Genomic DNA, 15,475 nt, shown 5'->3' on the forward strand with positions numbered 1-15,475 from the left:
AGAGGAAAGAAGAGGGTGAGAAGAGAGAGAGAGGGAGGGAGAGGACAGGGAAGGGGGAGCCCCCTCCCAGCACAAGACAGTTTTCATTTGTAGCAGGCCTCACCGCAGGCTCTCTATCAATTTGTCTCAATGCAAACATTTGAAATATTCTCTTTGGCTGCTCGTGAAAACAATGTGAGCTGCCAGGATCAAACCATCTTTCCAGATGTCTGGTGGTAACCACATGAAACAGGGCAGACTTGTTTACTGTTGTGTTTGGTTAGGGCTCCCCCCCCCAACAATTTCAGGATTTAAAAAAGCAGCAGCAGCCTTAGAGTTAGCATCAAACCCAGAGTTACATAAGCAGGGCAAACTTGCCCACCAGCATGTCAATCTGGGAGGGAGGGAATCTGATAGTCCCTCAGAGACCTGTTCAGACATAGGGGGCTTCTTCTTTCTGGGTGAAGACACCTGTGAATGGACAGGAGCTCCTCATGGAGGGGCTGGTAAATAGAAGGCCGTGGCACCAGTGTCAGTCGGTGAGTCACAACGGGACAGTGATGCCTATGCACAGGCTGATGCCTATGCCAGCCTCCCCACGCCCTCCCTGACTTCAAAATTATGAAATTACCATGGCTTTGGTTTTGCAGGCAGAAACAGAAAGTGCTATTGAGTTCCACAGCTAAAATGGGAGGGCAAGTCCTCATTTTAATCTAGTTTCATATTGAACGCTTCCAATGGGAGAGGCAGCTGTTGCTAAAAGCGGGGAGCTGCTAGGGATGTTGGGGTAACTCCTGATCGGTGCAGTGAAGACAATCTGTCATTTGCTGGGCCAGGAAAGAGAAACATAGCCACGATCATATTGACCCCAGAGGTGTCTTCTAAAGCACTAGGAGGAATGTGTGTACGGGGGGTGGGTAGTTGCCACGTTGGGGGGTGGCCATTAATGGTCTCTATGGCCTTTGTGATAGTCCAGCACCAGGAAGGGGGCCTCTGGGTGGTGGAGTTGGAGTCCTTTCTGGTGAAAAGCAGAGTAATTTGGTTGGGGGTGCACGGGTTTCTGGTGAGGTCCGGGTGGGAAACGGTCTCCCCGCACCCTCCCGAAAGCTCTGCTGTCGTTTGAAGGTCGGTGCAGTCTGGTCTGAAAAGGAAACAATTTGGGGTTTGAAAGGATGTAATTCATTCTTCCTTTCCCTTTAACCTCTTTCCTCTCTGGAAAGCATGTGGAAACGCTGAAGGGAAGAGCGAGAGGACGGGCAGCTGGGCCGAGGGAAGGAAAGGGTTAAGCCTGATTTCTTTTAATTGAACTCCAGAACTGGTGGCCCCAGGCAAAGGGGGGTACTGACCCCGCTAGCGGTAACCAGATGTGGAGGTCCCAGGGGAGCCCCCGAGCAGACCCCTGGATTGAGAAGCAGACAGGAGGGGGGGTGGTCGGCCCGGCCCCCATCCCAGCATCCACCCCAGCCCACCCCCCACACGCACACCAAGTCTCAATTGCTGGCAGACTGCACCCGCCACTCCAGGTCTGGTCACGTTCAGACCCGTGTCTGTATTCGAACCCAAAATTGGACTGAATTGATGAGACTAATTTCGAGAGGGGGAGGGGGGAGGGGAGGGAGGGAGGCAAGCGAGCTCTGGGCTCAATTGCTCCCGAAGAAATAAAGAATTAATAAGTCACCTTTTTTCGCCGCTGTGGACACCTTTTTGAATTTTTTTTTTTTTTTTCTTTCCAATTGACTTGGATCTCCTCTGGATTTTTTTTCCCTCTTTCTCCGGGGCGGACTCTTAAATAAAAGTGAGAAAGTCCAAAGCGTGTTCTGGAGAGCGTGAACAAGGTAACCTGTTTTGGAGGTCGGGGAGAAGGGAGTCAGGCCGAGAGCTCGCGGGCTCCTGGAGCTTCCCCATCTGGATCGCGCGGCGGCCCAGCGGGGGGACCGGAGATCTCCGGGTGGGCCGGACCAGCGAGGTGGACCGAAGGGAGGCTGGCCTCGCGGCCGGTGGGGAAGACGGTCCGGAGCGCGGGCCCCCGGGTTTCACCCGGGGAGAAGTCTGGGTCTGTGCCGCGCCGTTGCGTGCTGCGCCCCAGGGACCTGCTGACCAGCGTGGAGGGAACGTCCCGCCGTAGTGTCAGTTCCTTGGGGGCCGGGTGGGATTGGAAAGGCGACCCCGGCCCGGGTGCCGTCGGGCCCGGGTCAGCAGTAGGGGTCTGACCCAATAAGATGCGGGTAGGTGGCCTAGGGCGCCGCCGGTCCCCGCCCTCTGCGGGCTCCAGGAGCTGCGGGTCGAGGCGCGCCGCCGGCCGGAGGTCGTCCCTCTGCTAACAATGCGCCGGGAGTGGGGTCCGCGCCCGCCATGGCGCGGGTGCGTGAACGAGCCGCTCCGGGAGTCCGCCGCGACTCCGCAGCCGAGGGACCTCGTGGAAAAACCCCATTGGATGCGCTTCTTAATGGTTTGTTTGCCTCGGTCTGTGTCCGGATCTTCCCCGACAGTAGGCGCCAGGTTATCCCCAGCCCCAGTAAGCGCTCCCGCCGGCCCCCGAGCCCCCCACATTGGACTCCGGCTGGAAAAAGCATTCATGAACGTTATCTGTGGGAAGAAACGGAAAGTGAATGAGTCAGGAGGGCCACCTTCGGCCAACGGCCTCGGGAAGAGGAAAGCGGCCAAAGGCTTTGGCTTTGGATTTGGGGGGAAGGTGATGTGGGGAGCGGGGGAAGAGGTTGCAGACTGCGGGAATCGGGGCTGGGACGCTGGGCGTGGACCCCGTCATTGTTCCCGGCTGGCTCTTATCTCCCAGGAGCAAGTATCCTGTGTGCGCAGCGCATGAATGTATCAGGGCATCTCCGCGTATATTTATGTAGCGTGTGATGCGAAAAGCAGGAGCAGCCGAGCGGAGGGAGAGCGAGGGGGTGTGGGGGGAGGGAGGACCAGGGAGAGCAGAGGGGAGAGCAGAGAGAGAGAGCGAGAGGAGAGAGAGAGAGAGAGAGAGAGAGATAGGACTTCCTCCCCGATTTGCAAAGTGAAGTCACTTCCCAAAATTAGCTGAAAAAAAGTTTCATCCGGTTAACTGTCTCTTTTTCGCTCCGCTACAACAACAAACGTGCACAGGGGAGCGAGGGCAGGGCGCTCGCAGGGGGCACGCAGGGAGGGCCCCGGGCGCCAGGGAGGCCGCGCCGGGCTAATCCGAAGGGGCTGCGAGGTCAGGCTGTAACCGGGTCAATGTGTGGAATATTGGGGGGCTCGGCTGCAGACTTGGCCCAATGGACGGCACTATTAAGGTAAGCAGCGGGGCAGTGGTCACCGGGCGGCGGGGCGGGCAGGGCGCGGGGCGCCGGGGTCCCGGAAGACGTGGCCGCTCTGCCTTCCTTCCGCGCCCCGGCTTCGCGCCGTCTCCTCCGGCAGGCAGTCGGGTGGCGAGTCCCGCTCGCGGGACAGCCGGCCGGGCTCCCCACCAGGGGCGATCTCCTCCTCTCCCCCGCCCCAGAGTGGAGCCCGGCCCCCTCCCGCCACGCTGCGGACCACGCTGCGGGAGGGGGCGGCTTGAAACCTGGGGACCCCGGGCGCGGATTGGAGTCAAGGGCGGGAGACGTTCGGGTCCACACTGCCGCCGCTGGGCACTCGCCTGGAGGCCGGCTTCCGTTCGCCAGAGGCCGAAAGCGGCGGGGGCGGAGGCTGCAGTAGCCGCCGGCTCGGGTCCCTGCCCGGGGGGCCCTGGGGCGGGTAAGTGGATTCGTTGCAGGCGGATGGGGTGCAAGCGAGTGTGTCTGCGGCTCTGTCGGAGCGGGTTCTTCCAGATGGAAGCCCCTGTTTACATGTCAGCGCAGGCTGGTTTCCCCTCCCTCCGTCCTTGCGTGGCCGTGTTCTCGGCGCTCCGGAGTCGCCGGCTCCCCGGGACTAGCGGCCGGCCTCACCGCTTCTCCGGCGGGGAACCTCCTCCCCCAGCCTCGGTCCGCGCAGCTGCCCCGCGCCCTGGCTCTCCGCGCCCAGGCTTGCGCCTGCTCCAGGGGAAGGACTCCCGGAGCTGCCTGTTCAAAGAGGGTCCCGTGCCCTTCAGAGCCGCGGCCCCAGCGCCTGCCTGGCCAATCCCACCCCTACCTTCGCCGCCACGCAGGAGTCTAGGTTGGAAAGTGCAGCCCAAAGGGACGGGTGAGGGTCTGGGTCCCGTGTCAGACTCAGAAGCGTTGACTGCTTGCTCCCTCTGAAAGGAGGAAGTGGGGCCAGGAACAGAGAGGAGGGACACCCCCTAACGTGACTGGCCTTAGAGGACCTACGGGAATGAATGGGACCCGGAGATAGCTGCTGCGAGGCTGCTGCCTAACACCAAGCAGGAGTTTGTCTGGAAAAACTATTAGGCTGGTGAGGTGGGGACTGGCAGAGCCCGCCATTCCCCAGAACCCAAAGGAATCAACTCCCTTCTCAGGGCTGAGTGAGAGGAGGCTAAGATGTTGGGCTTAGAGAATTCAAGAGATTTTTATCATCTGGGTGGGGTCGAGGTTATTTCCTAAGTTTTTTTTTTTTTTTTTTTTTTTTCTGCAAGTTTGAAATATGCTGAGTTAGGTAAAAGGCACCAACTGAAGGAACTTGAAAATCTGGAGATGAGACTGCTGATTGAAATGGGTTAAAGGGAGCCTGTAAGAGTCTGGGTTCCTCAAACATGAAGTGAGTAGGCGAACGAAGGGAATGGGTGAGAGAGGATTCCTGTAGAGACCCTGGAGTGGGGGTCACTGGGCCATTTTATGCTGATTTCCTGTTGGTATGTGTACACGCAAGTGTCTCTGTATCCCTGGGTTTAGTAATGAAATGCTCCCCTCTAGAAAACTGCCCCCCTCCCCCCCATCAAGACACTTACCACTTACCCCAAAGGCCACTCTCTGATCTGGAAGGGTGGCGAGATGGCTCCGGGGTCTTGATCAGGACACCCCAAGGAGAAGTGAAGCAATATCTCCACACTGGTTAGACCTTTAAGCACAGGCCCTAAGCACAGGGAGGAAGCTGTGGTCTGTGTACCCAGGATGTGCTAACATCTTCAGATACACACACAGGGATTGGCATGGCAGGCAGTGAGAACAGGCTAAAACCAGAAACCTGGCACTTCCTGCCAAGGATCAGAGTAAAGGTCCTCTCTTTTCGTGTGGGTCCTGGGAGCCTGCGGGCCCCTGCACACCTTTCGTAGGAGCACACTTGTCTCTCACCCAGGTTACCTGGCTATGCAGAGTCACCCACAGAGCAGTGGCTTTTCAAGTTATTTTCAGTCCCCAAAGTTCTGAAGGGTTGAGTCTTTAGTGCATACTTTGGTATTTAAATTGTGTGAAAGCCACAGTTTCTTATCCATGTGTGACCTTTGGATCTTGGGATTCCGAGACCCAGCTCCCACAATGGTTCAAACACTGAGCTTGGAGAGGACAGTGGACTGAGAGGGAGGCTGACTGACTTCTGGTCTCACTGTAAGAATGCACAATCCATACACAATCCAGCTGTTTGAGCCTCATAATCTTTGTAAAAATGGAACGGTGGGACTAAATTATCTCTACTATAGTATCTTTCCAACCCTCTCTATTCCTAAAATTTTATGCTCATATGCTCTTGCAAGAATTCTTACCTATATGACCACTAAATCTATTTCTATACTGAGAGGTCTGAAGATGCTATAGACTGAATCTAATTTATAGACACAACTCCACAATGTGCATTCCCAGTTTGAACAGCCTGGAAAAAACTCAGCTTTGAGTGACTCTGGGATGTGATTTTATGCACCTGCATATTTCTTCCCCAAATATAAGGCATGTCTATATTTCAAAATACCTGTGGGTCTCAGCACTCAGAAGGTATTTGTTCGAGGAAGCCAGGAAAGTCTGTATTTCTTCACAGAAGCTCTTTATTTTGTTCGTAATTTGCAGAACTCCTTCTGATTATAAAATCTGACTCTTGTTGCCCTTGTTATGATAAGTCCTTCTGTATTATGTTCTCTTCTCTTTTCCAAGAATGTCTCCTGGGAAGGCTCTGAGCATCACATTGGGAGCACCAAAGTTTGTGGGAGTCATGTTAGTCTTCTTTTTTTTTTTTTTTGCCACAGATAAGTTAACTTGCAATATTAAACAACACCCTACCCCACCCCTGCTCCCCACAGTGATATTATCAGTGTTGAAAAGCACGTGGTACTGGTTGCTTCTCTAAGAAATGACCTGGTTTCAAAAAACTGCATCTTAGTTCTAGGCAGGTTTCAGTTTAATCCAACTGAGTTTCGTCTATGGAAACTTGACTCAATGCGTGTGGCACTATTAAAGATGGGGAAACAGAAAAGATGCAGACATTGTGAATGAAATTGGGAAATGAGGAAATGAACAGCCAACTTAGAGTCAGAAAACCTGGGTTTATTCTCAGCTCTACTATTTAGCTGCTGTGTGCCTTATTACAGCAAAGGCACTTCACTCCTTGAGTCTCAGTTTCTTCATCTGTAAAATGGGGCCAAAGCACCTCTTTGCCACAATTCACAGTAAGGATTAAATAAAGTCTGCTACCTTAGCTGGATACACATTAGTTGAATTTCTCTTTTGGGATAAGGCTTGTGGGGATTGATTGGTTGGAAAATTAGATCACATGTCTGGATTTACCATAATGTCTATTTCATTAATTCAACAAATATGTATGGTGTGTCTATTATGTTCCAAGGATCTGCTTTATGTATTGAGGATAGAACAGGGATTTAAACTCTCTGAGAATTTTTACACTCCAGTGGAAGCAATGGACACATAAAGAAAGATAGAAATCTATGTCCAGTGGTGATGTATCTTCTAAAGAACAGTAAAGCAGATTAGGAAATAGGAAGCGATGGAGCTACAGTAGCCAGGACGGTCAGGGAAAGTGCCTCTAACAAAGTCGCAGTAGAGCAGAGATATGATCAGTCTCCGACCTTACCTTGGAGCAGTGCAGCAGCGTATGACCAGTGAGTGACGAGAGAATGAAATGCCAAAGAAAGGCTTGGGCACTGCTAGGCTCTGCAAACCAGGAGCGTCAGTGCGTCAGACAGGCCCTGGAGGCCAGATTATGGCTGGCAGGGCAGGAAAACTTCTGCAGGAGGTCTGGGGAACAGACACTTGACTTCTGTCCTCAAGAAGGTGATGCCACCTCCCCCTACCACCCCCCACTACTTTCTAACCTTCATATCACCTAGATTCATGAGAACTCCCAGCAAGACAGAGTCAGTCAGTTTATTTGTCCCCATGACCCCACAGAATTGCTCCCCAGAAGTAATAACCAAATGATGAATCCTGCTTTGTGTGAATAATTTCTACAGAAAAGCTTCCTTTCACTTCATTGCTATTCAAATTCAAGTTTATAGGTTGGCAACTTTGGAGCATTAGAGAGTATTTAGCTTAACAGTCTCAATTTAAGGGTGAGGAAACTGAGGCCCAGTGTATTAAATGAATTGTCCAACATCACACAGCTAACTACTGACAGTCAAGATAAAAAGTTCAGGGCTCCTAACCCTTACACCATGTTCTTTCCACTATATCATGGAAATATCATTTTCTTTTGTTACGTTGTTATTAATTATAGAATCCTGGAGGCAGTGCATGTGTGTGCAAGACAGAGACAGAGACAGAGAGAGAAGCCTTTAAAAGAAAAATCATACAGAACCTGGCACTTTGGACTAAACATCATTTCGTTACTTAAAGAAAAATGTATTTCTACAATCCTGGATTATTTCCATTCTTAAAGAAAAGAACAAATTCCAAGTTTTTAGATAGGATTTTTACCCAACTATTTTCCAAAATAAACTCTTCTTTTTCTGTAGACCGGTAAAACGAAGTCTCCACTACCCTGTGACAACCAAAAATATAGCATTTTACTTAAGTAACCAGTAGGCCCTTCTATCAACCATGGACAGGTGGGCTAAATTCCTATTTCAACTCTTTTAATAATTGAATATTTGGCTATTTAAATAAAGTATATTCAGATGTATCAGAACATATCTTATAGATCCCTCTTCCAAACTATGTAGTAAGAAGGTCTTGATTAACAACCACATTAAATAAGATTTAGGATTTTGATTTCTCCGTCTGTTTGGGGTTAACCAGTTAACTTGGCATTGGTTTAAAAAAGTGGTTGATTTAAACCAAACCTTTTTCTAGAAATGTAGCATTAGTGTAATGTCAGTACTGAGTTGCCACCAGCAAAAAAAAAAAAAAAAAAAACGGGAAAATTTTTATGTTGAGCCACTAGGCAGGATTTCTAGTGGATCAGGGCCTTTTTCCTACCTCAAACTTCAGGAAATAGCCCCAACTGGTAAGTCAACACTCAGGCCATTGGCAAAGTCCTAGTCTTCTCTGGGAGAAATCTCATTCTATGTGAAGCATAACATACAGGTTTTCAATTAGGGACCAACTATCTTGAGTTAAAATGGAAAATCGACTATTTTCCTTCATTTTAGACAACCAGCTACATAATGTAGGTATGGAATAATGTTTTGTTTTTGTTTTGGATAACATGACTTTCTTCTTTTTGGCCTGTCCTTAGAACAGTCTTTCTCAGTCTATCTTTTGCTTATTGTTTTGTAGCAAATTGAATAGGCTAAATGGCATTGGCCATTACACACACACACACACACACACACACACACACCTCCCAATACCTTCAACCAGCCATAATAGCTTTTATAGTAATCTCAGAGCTATGCAGGTGTCTTTTCCTCTGCAGAAGACCACACCCTGTTTCATTTTCTGTTGCTTTGAGGTCATATCTATAGCGTTCATCCCATTCATGTATTAATTTATCAGTGGGATGGTATTACCGAGTGATGTTGTTCTTCATGTATTATCATTCCGCTACTGACCTGATAGACTTGCCATGAGTAGTCTGTGCTACACTTTGAGATGTTTCCCCAGAGGCAATGGATGGGATTATCTATCCCCACTCTGTCACCCTGCATACCAATATCTTAGAAGTTTAACAGCATTAGGTGATCTATAGAATAACCCTTTTCTGTGCAAAGATAGCTGGCCTCATGGGCATCATAAACCGACCCACTGTATTAATGCAATTGCATGACTGTTATGCAGCACTGAATGAGGCAGCTAAGTTCTGTGAAGGTAGAACACTGTGGCAAAAAGACTGCTGCCCAGGAGACCTAGCCAAAGGATAACCCATGTGTGTGTGCGCAGCAGAATGCAATAGATGTAATGATAGCCCTGAGGAAGGAATGGGCAATTTGAACTGAAAAGACAAAGATCTTATGTAGTCCCTTGCTGTTTGCAGAGCACTTTCACATACACTCTGACATCTCATCCTCACAACAGCCCTATGGGAGGTGATAGCATCACATGTCCATTTTATATGGAAGAAATGAAAGTTCAGAGAGGGGAGGCAACCTGGCCAAGATTACACCTAACAAGTGACAGACCTGGATTTCAATGATTCCACAATACCTGCTTTTTCTGTACACACTGGCATGCTGCCTCTTGGCATAAGTAGATCTGGACTTTGGCCTTGAAGGTCAGGTAGGACTTGCACAGGAAAATGTGGTCAAGGGCTTTCTAGGACAGTGGAATACTTTGGGGAGGGAGGGGTGCATGTGAAGGAGAGAGTGAGAGTGAAAATATCGGATGGAACTAGATTACGGAGGACCTTAAATTCTATAACAAAGAACTTGGGTCTATATAGAAAGGGAGAATCAAAACACTTGAACAGAGGGATGATCTGCGGAGCTGCACAAGTCTCTCGGGAGCTTCCCACTCCCATCCTACTCCGTGGGTAATGGAGATGCGTGTGACTCCGTCACTTATCCGAGGCCCCAGGAGAAGTGAGCAGCAGTCAGGATTAGACAACCAGTGACAGGTTCAGGCAATCAGGAATGCTATCAGTTCTCTTTAAAGACATCTGTTTATTAAATATGGGATCAGGACAGGGAGGAGAAAGCCTGTTTCACCATATCTCATAATAACGTGATTATACTTTCCACCCCGTCAAATGTGTCTTCTTCCCCAGTGTCCTAGGGATTTTAGCACAACTGTCTTTTCAACTGGGCTTTCTATCCTGGGCTACAAGTTTAGTTCCTTTTGAGAATGAGTCAGAAGATAATAATTGAGAAGAAACAAAAGGAAAATTTGTTCCTCTGAAACTCATATCAAATTTCTATGTAAATTCAGGCAGGTCTGACATCTTTCCATGGGTTGGCGGGGCCCATCGCCTCAGTTAGAAATACTGACATTTCACCCAAGCAAACCAAAGACTCAGAGACCTGACACCATCATTGCAAGTAGGATCAGAGACTGAGTGTTCAGATGAATTTGTAGAAAATTCATATTAACACTACAGCAGCTTCAAAATTGCTCATACCTACAAAAACTAACTAAAACACTGAAGTATTTAAGATATTTCCCATCTTTGGGGAACAATGTGTCTGCCATTTAGTTTATGATTAAAATCCCAGAGTACGATTAGGTTTTTTTAAAGCCATATCAAAGAGAATGTAGACTTGAACCCTGAGATGCTTTCCCAAGAGCAGGGCCCATTTACCCAGCCAGTGCTATGTGTCCAAGGTAATGAAAGACCTTATGTCACATCTCAGTGCACACATGCAAGAGGCCAGAATTACAGGTGCCATGGGAGCTTTAACCTTGAATTTCTAGACATATGTGGGTTTCACATGTCTACTGGAATCTAACTTTCTGGTAGCAGAGTTGCAGGGTCTGAACATCTGAGTATTTGCTGGTTTTACTTGGGAAGGAGTGTGAGAGTGAACAATTTTGTGCAGTACCGTTCATGTAACCGAAATGTGAAAACAATCACGTCAACATTATAAAATTACTCAGCTTGTGAGTTGTCTTTAAGTTAATGTTCTTACAGTCTATAAAAAACATGTACTTAAATTGAAATTCTTATGCCTGCAGAGTCATTTTGTGTTTAGACATCTATCATTTAATTTATACTCATTCATTTATTCATTCACCCAAAACGTGAATAATACTGTAATAAGACAGTGTCCAACAGAGCATCCATGTGAATGAGCAGAAACAAAATATCTACGCTATTTCTTCCAGACTTCTAAAGAGTTGAGGTTTCTCTGCATTCTAATTTTAAACTCCAAGTATTGGAGATTCCAAAAGAAGCAATACTCATTGGGGGAAATCTTTATTTGTGGCTTATTAGTATAGTATATTCAAGCACATTTTCCCAAAGGTGACAACCAGCTTATGACGTGCATTGCCCCTTTACCCTTGGTGGTACTAGTCCATCATAGGAACAATCTGGAAAGCCAGAGCTTCAGCCAAGGAGACTCCGTCTTATTCTCTGGGTCTAAGCTTTAGTTTTTCCTTTTATATATTGACATGGAGAGAAATACCATAAGTAAAATGAAAAGATAAATGAGAAAGAATATTCCTCAAACATAAGGTAAAGGGTAAACGTCTTATTTTATAGTGACGACTTAAAAATTAGTAAGGAAAAGATTGACCACTTAACAGAAAATAGGCAAAAACACTATGAATAAATAGACAATGCTACAGAAAAAAATACAAATGTGTAATAAACATATGAAAAGAATCTCAAGCATGTGCATAAAGATATTCAAGTGAAAATAATAAATCCCAACACTTATAACCTATTAGGGCAGCAAAGATTAAAGCAGCTTAATAATGCTCCATGTTAGAAAGAGTAAGGGGAAATATCACTGTCTCACGCTCCTGGTAGAAATAAAACTTGGCACAATCTTTCCAGAGAGCAACATCTATTTGAGAAGTTAAATATTTATACAAATTTGATAATAATTTCAATTCTAAAAATTTATTTTACAGATATGGTCACTCAGATACCAAAGATATATGCATAAGATGTTTATTGGAGCATTCTCTGTAATGGCAAAAGTTGAAAATGATCTAAATGTCTACCAATAGAGGAATAAATAAATAAATTAGGGAAAATTCATGAAAGAAAATACCATACAACTGTTATGTAGAATAAAATCAATTGTCATATACACTGACTTAAGAAAGTTCTCCAGGGTACATTATTACATGGGGGAAAAAAGCAAGTTCCAAAATGTATGGCAGCATTTATGCAAAGAAAAAAAAATTAAAAGCACACACATATATATATATATATGCTTATTTATGTATAGACAATTTTTGGAAGGGTATACAAAAACTAACAGTGGTTGCCTCTGGGCATAGAGAAGTAGGCTTTTACTTTTTACACTATATGTTTATGTAGTTTTTTTTTTTTTTTTGTCTTTTTTCATGTCCGGCAACAGATTGCAACCCTCAGTGTCGCGCCCGTACCGGACCGGGACCGGCAACGGGATCGCAACCCTCAGCGTTGCACCCACACCTCGCTCAGCCAGTGAGCGGGAACCAGTCTGTATGTGGGATCCGAACCCTCGGTGGGAGCGCCACCTCGCTTCCCAAGCGGCGCACTGTAGCAGTGCGCCACCGGGCCGGCCCCTGTAGTTTTTTTTTTAATCATTAGTATATATTACTATTATGATTTTAAAAACTGATGTAAAAAATAAAGAGGGACTATTAGACATAGACTTGTAAAAAAGGGGATAGGCACTATCATTCTATCCCAAATATGCTGATCCCAGCAACTTTTGGATCCCATTTTGTAGTAAATATAAGAAGAAATAGTCTAGCCTAGGATCTAGAGACCTATATCCTAGCCCAGCTCTCTCGCAAACTAGCTATGGGATCTTGGGCAAGTCGCCTTACTTTTTCATTATTTATTTAAGATTTCTCATGTTAAAGGTTTTCTCATGTAGAAGAGGAAGGTGTGGTTTCAAATTTTCCCTTCAGCTCTCATGTTTACATGACTCTGATCCTGGGTGGGCTTTATAAACTTTTCCTTTTTGGGGATGTGGAGGACTGAACCTCTTGCAGATGTTCTATCTGGTCCCATGTGACTCTTCTCCCACAATCGCAGTTCTAAGTTTTAGATTAGGGAGTGACCTGGCAAGGCCGGTTGAAGGCTGGAGCTCTTAGCAGGTGCTTTATGAATTTCTGTGAGCTGGTTGTTTTTATTTTATCCAAGTGACACTGGAACTGTGCTAATCCCCTTTTGTTAATACAAACTAAGAATAGGGCCTGACTCTACTCTGGGGTCTTAGATTCTTTTCCAAAAATTGGTCTCATTTAAAACCCAAAACACATTTGGCCCCAAGCATCTTTCCTCTAGACTTTTAAAATATCCTGTTTAATTGGAAGGAAATTGAATTTGTCTGGTTTTGATTCATTTACACTTAATTCTTTTAAGAAAACAATATTTTGAGAACTTATTTGATGCTCAAGAAGGATTTTTAACCTCGTAACGAGTTTTCTGGAAGGCTTTTTAAAAAATTCTTAAAACAGGAAGTGGTTCTGTGCTACGTATGGGCACATACAGCGAACCCCAAAAGGCCCCAATTCAGTTTGAAACTGTATCGCCCACCATTTTGCCTGTGCCTCAATGGCCCCAGCTAAAACCTTTCTTTCCCTAGTACTCACCTGAGGTCAAGAGACTCGCTTGCCTTCCATCTAAGAGAGAATAAAAATGAGGAAGAGCAGTCCTAGTCATAAGAAGAAAAAGAATGCTATTTATTCAGTTCTAGGTACCAAAATCTATTCTAACGTTTAAGCCATATTCACACTTGATCCCTGTAACAACCCTGTGAGGTATCAATCATTTCCATTTTGGAGAAGTTGGGTGGCTTACCCAAGGTCGTACAGGTAGAAAGTGGAAAACCAATAATCTGAAACTAATCCTTTTTACCTCCAAAGTTCATAGAGTTTAGCCACTGTGGTATGTCACCAGATGGACCCATACACCTCCACATAGTTCAGGCTCCAAACCTAACCCTGTATGGAGGACTATGCAGGTTTTGTCTTTGTTTGTTTTGTCTAAGTGAACCCCATCCACAGTCTGCACAGGTCAGGTTCATTAAATTGATCAATTCTCCACTACCCTTTATTCAAGAAGGCCTCAGCCCTGTGTTCCCCGGTAAGAGAGACCACTGGCTTTGTTAGCAGGCTTGCTGCTGAGCAGGCAAGAGATGGTGAAACCAAACCTACAGGTTCTGTTTTACCATAATGAGCTAAAGAGTGACTAGAAAGCAGCTTTGCTGCTCGATAGAGAGTCGCATGCTCTTCAACCTGACAGTGCTTCCTCCTCTACCTTCTATTCTCTTCTTCTCCTCTCTTGCTCTAACTCTTGGTCTCTTTTTTATTCTCTTTTTCTCATATACACATAAAATGACACATGATTTTTAAAAAATAACAGATTAGGGAGGTTATAAAAAACACAAAGAAGGGAATGTTTTGCAAGGTTGAACGGAAATCATCGAGAAAGGCTAACTCCAGGCTCCAGTTTCTCCTGAATAGCTTTTCTTGTTATTTCAAGGCTGATTGACTTATAACTGCATCCAAAGCTACCTCACACCAGTTCCTTTTATCAGCCCAAGTGAGACTTCCTGCGGACTGGCCCAGCTTCCTGATAGATTTCCTTTTTCCTTTGGCAGAACAAAGAAAACCATAGCTCCAAGGATCCTTGGGAGCAAACATATTTTAGTACTGAAGAACTTATTATTTAAAATTTTTCATTCTCAATGTGTAGGGCCAAGAGCCTGCCTTTGCATACTTTCACAGCATTCTGTGCAGCAGCATCATGAACCCATGTGCAATTATCAGGGGTCAATGAGTCACTTGAACTCATCCTAGCCTTAGTCTGATTTCATTCAAAGAGGGAAAATTAACTCATTTTCCTTCATAATAGTGCATGAGTACCCCCACTCTCTACATGCATATACCTTCAAGACTTACATGGAACAACTATTTATATAGGGTTTAACATTTTGTTACCCTAATTCAGCATAAAAGGTCTGCACATTTTCCTACCAAGAGACTTCAACCTATCTATGTTTGGCATTCTAATTCTAGAAACATGCATATAGGAAAAGAAGCTTCAAAGTGTATCCAAAGGGTCATCAGTCAGTTGAAGAAGAAATTTTAGAAAGTGGGATGAGGTTGTTGCTTTCCCTTTTTGCCCGGAGTATCCCATGTAATTCCTTACCCCTTGGCCTCACTATCTACTCTGCACTTACTGCCAAAAGACTTTCAGGCATGACCCTGAGTAACAAGGGAGCTCTATTAAGAGAGCTCCTTTTACCTCCGTCATACCCCCCAAAGCATGTATCATGTATTGCTAACTTATAGTAACTCCATCCCCAATACTTTTAGGAAGCAAGAGGCCATTTCACAGAAGAGATGACTGAGGCTTCAAGATGCAATGTGTCAGGCCAGCCCGGTGGCACACTGGAGAGTGCGCCGCTTGGGAGCGCGGCGGCACTCCCGCCGAGGGTTCAGATCCCATGTGGAGACCGGTTCCCGCTCACTGGCTGAGCGCGGTGCGGGCGCAACGCCGAGGGTTGCGATCCCGTTGCCGGTCCCCAGTACGGGTGCGACACCAAGGGTTGCGATCCCGTTACCGGTCCCCAGTACGGGTGCGACACCAAGGGTTGTGATCCCGTTACCGG

The 15,475-nt window shown here is 46.4% G+C and overlaps 1 protein-coding gene and 1 long non-coding RNA gene across 2 annotated transcripts in view; one reads left to right on the plus strand and one right to left on the minus strand.

Moving 5' to 3' along the window:
* Positions 1-653: 653 nt before the first annotated feature.
* On the minus strand, positions 654-2,133 carry LOC103585513. The gene is made up of 3 exons (XR_550080.1): positions 2,017-2,133; positions 1,658-1,819; positions 654-1,120 (listed from the first exon to the last, which is right to left on the minus strand). It is a non-coding gene; the product is annotated as an uncharacterized LOC103585513 (long non-coding RNA).
* An 859-nt stretch (positions 2,134-2,992) lies between these two features.
* Positions 2,993-15,475, plus strand: part of FLI1 (Fli-1 proto-oncogene, ETS transcription factor) — a 135,323-nt gene continuing 122,840 nt past the window's right edge. Inside the window, exon 1 of the mRNA XM_008566495.1 lies at positions 2,993-3,254. Coding sequence (XP_008564717.1) covers positions 3,237-3,254 — 18 coding nt within the window. The 5' untranslated portion in view covers positions 2,993-3,236. The remainder of the gene's footprint in view (positions 3,255-15,475) is intronic.

Source organism: Galeopterus variegatus, unplaced genomic scaffold (genome assembly GCF_000696425.1).
Source record: "Galeopterus variegatus unplaced genomic scaffold, G_variegatus-3.0.2 Scaffold247, whole genome shotgun sequence".
In the NCBI taxonomy this organism is placed as follows: Eukaryota; Metazoa; Chordata; class Mammalia; order Dermoptera; family Cynocephalidae; genus Galeopterus; species Galeopterus variegatus.